The 8,795-nt window shown below is 44.8% G+C and overlaps 1 protein-coding gene across 1 annotated transcript; it reads right to left on the reverse strand.

The window, feature by feature from the left end:
• Nucleotides 1–6,408: 6,408 nt before the first annotated feature.
• tcf15 (transcription factor 15) lies at nt 6,409–7,978 on the reverse strand. Its single transcript, XM_079557917.1, has 2 exons — nt 6,966–7,978; nt 6,409–6,613 (listed from the first exon to the last, which is right to left on the reverse strand). The coding sequence occupies exons 1-2, from the start codon at nt 7,425–7,427 to the stop codon at nt 6,551–6,553; spliced, it is 525 nt and encodes a 174-aa protein (XP_079414043.1). The 5' UTR covers nt 7,428–7,978; the 3' UTR covers nt 6,409–6,550.
• Nucleotides 7,979–8,795: the final 817 nt, after the last annotated feature.

Here is an 8,795-nt window from a genome sequence, read left to right on the forward strand (position 1 = left end):
ATAGGCTATGAAGACAATATGAATCTTTTACAAAGAGCTGGCACGAAGGTTTTAAGCATTAATTACGGTGTGGGGCACATTTGAAACCTCTGCTTGTCAAAGGTTTCATGGCACTAACCACCGATCTATGGCCCTTCACCCCGTGTACGCTTCAATATGTGGCCCCCCATGAAAAAAGTTTGGACACCCCTGGTCTAGAGTCACCACTGATACATGTCTTGCTGTGTGGAAGATTGTGGTGTTTTGTGTATTGTCCCTTTCTGATCTTTTATCTGTGAAAATGTACCTACTTTTTACATATTTAATGTTGTCATTCATCATTCACTGTCTTTTTATGTCTCTGAGATGGTGTTTTTGTTGTATGTTTGTGCCTGTGTTTGTCCTATCTGTCATGACATCAACCTGCCATGGGACGACGGATGAAAATGAGCCTATATGGCTAACTCCGGCACATTTACATGTTGAAGAAACACATGTTGATTAATGTGCACTGTCCCAATTCAAATAAAGATATAGAAAAAAAAGCTTCTACAACTAAAGTGAATCCACATTGGATTTCCAACTTTGTTTATTTATATGATCAGGACAGACATTATAGGGCTATACCAAAACTGCTAATTTACATCTAGTTCTGTGTCAGGTGTAACAAAAACACAATACAAAAACTATACAAATGACATTAAAATGAGTGGCAGGACTGATTTACTTTAAGAAAATGTGCAAGTATTTTTCTAAATGAGCGAGAAGTTGGGACACTACAGTTTCTACTCCTCACATGGACTAAAACAGATCTTAACCAAGTCTAAACTAATCCCCTCATTTCCCTAAAGCACTCCTGCATAACACCTGAAGATCCCCCATTCCCTTTGCCGGCCCAAAGTCACTGAGCGCAGCACATTTTGAAGTTTCTGGCAGGATGAGCGGGTCCTGTCATCAGCGTTATTTCATCCCAGTTCAAATACTTCCTGTCGAAATTCTCCTCTGGGGTCGGACGCAGAGGAAAGAGGAAGAGATCACCAGAAGCAGCCGTAAAGCACCGGGCTGAAGACTGGTCCCTGGGGGAGGCTGTCAGACACGTTAACCACATCCACACTCTCCTCCGGGACGGCAGGAAGAAGCAACTACCTATAGATGTTTCGTTTCCCATCTATTTCAGGAAAATAGTGCGCCAACAAAACAAACAGAAAGGATTGGCTGTAATAATAATCACTTATACACTGATGCTTGAAATGGAGTGAGGAGACGTAAAACTGAATCGAAGAATTAATACAAACAAAATAGCTGCTTCCCAGTCAATGATCTCAAAATACCTGCAAAGAGTAGTTGTACATTCACATTATACACAGATATTACCATATCATACCAACTTTATTTATAAAGCACTTTAAGAACTGTACGGTTGGCCAAAGTGCCGCACACAGAAACAGATACAAATATTTACAGTAAAAAATATGAGGAAAAAAGTACAACAACAACAACAGCAGCAACATCAATTTGTGTTAAACGCCAGAGAAAAAAGGTGTGTTTTTAGGAGAGATTTAAAAGCAGGGACTGGGCCTGTCTGATCTCTAATGGAGCTGGTTCCACTGCCGCGGGACGGCAACAGAGAAGGCCCGATCTCCCCGAAGTTTGCGCTTGGTTTTTGGGACGACCAGTTGCAGCTGATCCGCTGACCTGAGAGCACGAGAGGGGCTGAGGCTGAATCAGGTCAGACAGGAGGGGGCGAGAAGATTCAGACTTTTAAAAGTAAAGAGAAGAATTTTGAAATCAACTCTAAATCTGACTGGGAGCCAATGGAGAGAAGCTAAAACCGGTGAGATATGATCATGTTTTCGTGTCCCTGTTAAAAGCCGAGCTGCAGCGTTCTGAACGAGAGCGCCCCCTGGCTCACACCAGCATAAAGGCCGCTACAGTAATCCAACCTGGTCGTCACAAAGGTAGGTATTACAGTGTCAAAATGCTGCCTTGATGAAATGGACTTCAATTTCGCCAGTTTTTTTAAGTGGAAAAAACTGGACTTAGCGACTGCGTTGATTTGTTTCTCAAATTTGAGTTCAGGATCGACTCTTGCACCCAAATTGGAAACAACCGGCTTGATAAAATCCGACAAAAAGCCAAGGTCAGGAGGGGTGCAATCAGGGCCACTAGGGTCAAAAACCATGACTTCAGTTTTGTCCTGATTTAGGCATAAAAAGTTAAGGGCCATCCATGCTTTGATATCACTGATGCAGTCGAAAAGGGGCCTAACAAATATTACACTAACTCATCAGCAACAGAGACGAGTCAAACTATAGGAGTGAGAGGAGCATGTCTGGCCATGTGGTGTAATCTCTCTCTGAATGTGGAGAAGACAAAGGAGATTGTTGTGGACTTTCGAAGAGCGTGGATCCAGCATGCTCCTCTAACACTGGTGCTGCACTGAAGAGGGTGACCAGCACTAAGTTCCTGGGTGTGCACATCACAGAGAACCTCTCCTGGACCATGCACACGACATCACTGGTCAAGAAAAGTCATCAGCGTCTCTACTTTCTCCACAAGTTGAGAAGAGCCAGAGTTCCAGCCTCCATTATGTCCAACTTCTACAGAGGGACTATAGAGAGCACCCTGACCATCACTGTGTGGTTCTTCTACAGAGGGACTATAGAGAGCATCCTGACCAGCTCCATCACTGTGTGGTTCTTCTACAGAGGGACTATAGAGAGCACCCTGACCATCACTGTGTGGTTCTTCTACAGAGGGACTATAGAGAGCATCCTGACCAGCTCCATCACTGTGTGGTTCTTCTACAGAGGGACTATAGAGAGCACCCTGACCATCACTGTGTGGTTCTTCTACAGAGGGACTATAGAGAGCATCCTGACCAGCTCCATCACTGTGTGGTTCTTCTACAGAGGGACAATAGAGAGCATCCTGACCAGCTCCATCACTGTGAGGTTCTTCTACAGAGGGACTATAGAGAGCATCCTGCCCAGCTCCATCACTGTGTGGTTCTTCTACAGAGGGACTATAGAGAGCATCCTGACCAGCTCCATCACTGTGTGGTTCTTCTACAGAGGGACTATAGAGAGCATCCTGACCAGCTCCATCACTGTGTGGTTCTTCTACAGAGGGACTATAGAGAGCATCCTGACCAGCTCCATCACTGTGTGGTTCTTCTACAGAGGGACTATAGAGAGCATCCTGACCAGTTCCATCACTGTGTGGTTCTGCCTCCTGCTGAAGGAGCCTCCAGCGCATCGTGAGAGCAGCGGAGAAGATCTGTGGAGCTCCTCTCCCCTCCATTACGGACATGTTCTCCACCCGTCTGACCCGCAAAGCCGTCAGAATCAGGGACCCTACACACCATCACACAGTCTCTTCAAGGTAATGCCTTCAGGGAGGAGACTGCGGAATCCACGAGCCAGGTCCAGTCGACTGAAGAACAGTTTCATACACTAGGCCAGTGTTTCTCAACCGTTTGGAGCCGCGACCCCCATTATAGCAGGTAAAGAGGTTCGTGACCCCCCCGCCCGGGTCACACCGTGGGAAATAGGAACATCAGCCGACATAATTCTTAAAAAACAAAGAAAATAGTCCAATGGCTGAAATAAAATTCATCAAACTACGAACAAATAATGGCTCTGGTAAAATAGCAAACACATGCTACAATAAAACATCAGATTACATGCTATTGAAAATATGTATATTTTATCTAAATGATCTGGCGACCCCCCAAATTTGTCTCGCAACCCCCTTGGGGGTCCCGACCAGTGTTAATTTTGACAACATATTTTTCTTTAGTTTTAGTCTTAGTCTTTTGACGAAAATGTAATTCGATTTTAGTCTAGTTTTAGTCGACTAAAATTGCAAGTAAATTTAGTCGACTGAATTTAAGACAAATTTACTTGACTTTGCATTTATAATATTCATTATAATCATATTTAATCTTGTTCCTCTGCTTCATGGAGCTGCTCCACATGAATAAAGCTCAGAGCTGATCCTTTAGCAGAGAATTTGCATGATCTGAGGCTCTTTCAGACGCTCAATAGAAGTTTGGCTGATTTTAGTCTCTCCTTTTCATTTTTATTTAGTCCAATTTTAGTCGACTAAAATATCTGGACATTTTAGTCACAATTTTAGTCTCATGAGAAACTTTTAATTTAGTTTTAGTCCACTTTTAGTCGTCAAAAATATCACTTTGACTAAAATTAAGACTAAATATTTTAGTTGACGAAATTAACGACCCGACCCCCAGGTTGAGAACCGCTGCACTAGGACATCAGGAAGCTGAACTCCCTGCCCTCCCTGCGCTACCAATCCTGACTCCCCACCCACCCGTTCCACAATCAAGGATGACAGAAATATAATTTAAAATCATTCACAAATGGTTTGACAAAAAAAGAATCTCTGAATATTTCCACAGGTATGATTTTCAAACACCAACAATGGTGTTGGGAAAACCACAAGGGTAAAGTAACTGTGAAGATCAGACACCACATAATTTAGACCGGGAGCCAGACCCCCTCCTCAGGCACATTTTTTCCACCTTTTCCAAACTAGTATCTTTCAATAGAGTATACCTTGGGTCATTACCAGTGGGGTAATCACATGCCGTATTGTCATTGGAATAAAGAAACCAGCAGCACACAATGTTTTTAAAGACGTCTTAAATGAATCAGCCCCTTGAAATAAAGGCCTTGATGCAGGAAGAGTGTCTTGTTTTCCTTTCTTTCCCCCCAGAAGTAAAAAAAAAAGTGCTGCTCTATAAAAACTATAGAATGCACTTGAGTAAAAGGTATACAAAAAAGAAGGATAAAAGGCAAAACATAACAGATAAAGAACATAAATTTAAAGATGTGCTAAAAATATTAATGGCTTAGTTTTGTATTGACCTTTGACAAGCTTCTCAAAGCTCTACTTTAAACTTTACTCATTCACTTCTGTCCTATCAGCCGCAGCTGCCCTGAGACTGAAACATGGCTCCCAATCGGTGCCAATGGTCTCACTCTCTCACTTGTAGGGTTTGCCCAAGGAAACAAAAACATGAACACAGAATGAACTGTTGCAGCTTGGATCAAACCTTCCAGTTATAAGACGACAGCTCCACCAACAAAACCAGTGTCAAGTTTATATCAACTAGGTTTTACTGAATGATTTGAGAAACATCAGTAATAAGTAATAATGATCTCTCTTTAATATTGCACATGAGAGAAGACTGAGATGTTGCCAGCCCCAGAATCAGACTTACACAATGACTCACATGCCTTTAGAATGTCTATAGAGGTCTAAGGTTCTCTGATCTCGCTATCTGGCTCTCTGCAGAGGACAGTGTCATCACAACATAATATTTTGAGATTTGGTGATTGCACTTGTATAATCTTGACATCCCTCCTCTGCATCGCCTCAGCCGGTCCAGACTCCTGAACATAAATCCGAACCTGCCATTGAGCAAAACACGAAACACACTTTCAGGCTGAGACTGCTGGACATCTGGGTCCCGGATGATGTCAGGAGCTGGCACTGACCCAGATCCTGCCGCACAGAGAGCGTTTCTCGGAGGTCGGCCCGCGCTGTTTCCCTTCCTGTGCCTCCGTGACATCTTCCTGCCGCGGGGAGCCTTAGGGAGCCATTGGAGGGGGCCCGCGGCTCAGACAGAGAGAGGGATTTGGCAGAAGACAAACTCCAATTAGTCGGACCCACAGGTGGGGAGGGGTGGGGAGGGAGCGCGGACCCCTGCACTGAACCTGGACACGAGCCTTGGAGTTTAGCCGCATGTTGCTCCACAGACGGGACAGTGTTGCTCCACAGACGGGACACTGTGATTTATGGCTGGGCGCAGATGAATCAGTGAAGCACTGCAATGACATCATCAAACTTCTGCTGAATTATCCTCATCCGCCTCGATTACACATCAACAACTTCACTCCTCTTCCTCCTGCGTGACCCCTGACCCCGCGCCCTGTACGTCTGCTGCTCCGTGATTTATCCCTGTGACAGACCAACAGCTGCTGGGGGCTTTGGGCAGAGGGTGGGCTGCTATTTTCCGTGACTAATTGATAACAGACTTCAAAAAACACAATTTTGGAAAAATGACACCGCTGCGAAACAGCGGAAACACTGAACCATACAGTCCATAACAAATGTCTGAGTAAGACTCACTGCAGTGAGTGGGTAGAGTGTCATCTTCATGAAGACACAAACAGAGATTTAACAGGATCATCGTAACACTGTCCGTCTCCCAAGAAAGAACTAACCTACTTTTACCAGGCCTCATTACAATAGACCGACTGCAGACACTCTGTACATAAGGCCGTTATTTCTGTTCAAAACACAAAATCAATGTTTATTTTGATAAAATAAACTTTATTTAAAACTTTTTCAAAAAGACAAAAGTCAAGCAAATGCACTGCATTTATTATTTCCTTCTCAGTCAAGTATAAATAGAGGTCTGTGTCCGTTTTGTGTCCAGCATGTCTTCATGTGCACGAGTGGTGTCTCCATGTGCACAATAATGTGTGTAAGATCAGCCTTCACTTCCCTGAGAGTCTGAGTGTTGTTCATGTCCATGACTTCAGCGTCTCAGTCGAAGCGGAGCCATTCCTCGCATTTTTAAACAGTCTTTCCCATCTGTGATCTGCAAGACACAAACTCACTTTAGTTCATCACTTCACAGTCATCAGATTTATCCAGTTTGTGCAACAATGTTCCTTAAAATGTCAAAGACGGTGCAGTTTCTCAAACTAAGATACGTGTCCCACTGTTACCACTGTTGGGACATGTTATTCATTTTAACTCATTAATGAGTCATGTATTTAATGGGTTTTATGGGTTACACTCAGTTTATACTTAACTTGAATTTAGATCAAGGCCTGTTGGTTCATCGTTTGTTTTTGTGCAACAAGACAAGCACAATATGAACAGACATTTGAGAAATCTCATGTCTTTTTTTCTACAGTAGATCTAATAATCTTGACAGTCTCACTTACCCCTTTCCTCTGGTTGCTGAGGCAGAAAGTGCAGATGGTCCGTGGCTTGGGCCCCTTCCCTCCCTCGTGCGCTCCGAGGCACGGCTGTGCGTCAGTGGCGCCGTCTCCACACAGCAGCACGTTGGCCAGATGTGAGATGTAGCTGGACGCGAGCCGCAGCGTCTCTATCTTGGACAGCTTTCTGTCCACGGGCTCCGTGGGAATGAGGGTCCGCAGAGCCGTGAAGGCCGTGTTGACGCTCTGGGTCCGGCCTCGCTCCCTGGCGTTGGCCGCGCTCCGCTGTTTTAGGACCGTGGTGTCTCCATCCACTTTGCGGATCCTCCTGCGCTTCTCCGACGTCCCGCAAAAACTCTGCTCCGAGCTGCCGTCGCTCTCACTGCACTTGTCCTCGTCCTCCGAGTTCATACAGAAGTCCGAGTAGATCAAGTGCGTGGCCACTGGACGCAGCATGGCGAAAGCCATGATGAACGCTCAAAGTACAGTCCGAGCTTCAAGTCCCGCGATGTGAGATTGCAGGAGCTACTCCTCCATCAGTGGCGCAGATTTACGCACAGGCACAGTCGCTGTAAAACGCCTCAGGACAGAACACAGAGAGGACAGTGCAGAGGCTCTGGAGCAGTGGTCAGTACCTGTCAGCTGGACTCTTATAACTGCGGGGGCGGAGTCATCAAACCCGGGACAACTCTGACCAGCCACACGCTGCTGCTGCTGCTGCTGCTGTATACTACTACAGCACCAAAGCCTTCAGGTCATTTCTGCATTTGACTACGGCTGCTGAAGTTTGGAGATTTGCATTTAAGGCTTCAGCTCTTTGCAGGTGGCAGAGAGCAATACAGACTGTCCTCATTAAAGTTATTTGCCTGGGCCAGGCACTGGCAATGGAAATGATAAGGAAATTAGCCAAGAAGTTTGTGATTTGAATGCCTCTTCAGGAAGGAAGTCTTAGTGCAGATTCAGTTTACATTTCCACCAAGCAAATGCTGTCACACATTTCATTGTAACGATGCCTTGTATTTTTTCAACAGCCTCAGAAAGTTTTACCATGACTGATCAATGCACTGCACTGCTGACTCTGGACTTTGGTCAAGGGGGTAAACACCATCCCTTATACTTTGTTTCTGTAAAGTGGATACATTTAAAGCCAGCAGCATGTCCACCATTTTGTCCCTAACTGAGCCAATGAAAACACAACATGACATAAATATTTTTATAGGAGATGACACATGATGACACATATTCTCATCAAACCGACCCCTTCTTACCTGTACTGGACAAAGTGCCGTCCCAGTACGAGCTGGACGTGTGCCCGGAAGAAGGGAAAGTTCTGCGCGGGAGTAAACGCTCACCAGATGACCCCAGGAATGACAAGGATCCCGTTTGTTTGTTGCCCCGGGTTTAAAACAACAAAGAGGTGGCACATTTGGAGGTGTCCCGTCTGCCGCCGCAGTCCCTGCATTCAGCTGCAACAACACACACGTCACACACACACAACGCAAACGCTTTACGCTTTAAACGCTGTGAAAACAATCAAACCTGTGACATTCGAGCCGGGGATTCGCAGGAGAAACATCACATATTTTCCTCATTTGATAAAACACTAATAAAATATTGGGAGTCTTGATGCGTGCCAGGTCCTTTGCTTGTTTGAGGACATTTCACACCAGTTCTAGGGTAAATCTCGCTTGAAATAAGAAAGTAAAATTGCCAATGAGATAAGACCAATTTTCTTACCCCATTGGCAAAGAAAATGACCTGAAATAAGGACGAAACGTATCGAAACGAGTCAGAAACATTATGTGCATACTTCTAACATTGCTTTGTAAATAGTTC

Source organism: Gobius niger (assembly GCF_951799975.1).
Source record: "Gobius niger genome assembly, chromosome: 6".
NCBI lineage: Eukaryota > Metazoa > Chordata > Actinopteri > Gobiiformes > Gobiidae > Gobius > Gobius niger.

What these genes read in the sequence shown, in the direction of transcription:
- tcf15 (XM_079557917.1), bottom strand. Translation starts at nt 7,427, where the DNA reads ATGGCTTTCGCCATGCTGCGTCCAGTGGCCACGCACTTGATCTACTCG. An exon ending in TCAGCAACCAGAGGAAAGGG is followed by an intron (nt 6,614 to 6,965) that starts GTAAGTGAGACT and finishes TGTGTCTTGCAG; the next exon opens with ATCACAGATGGGAAAGACTG.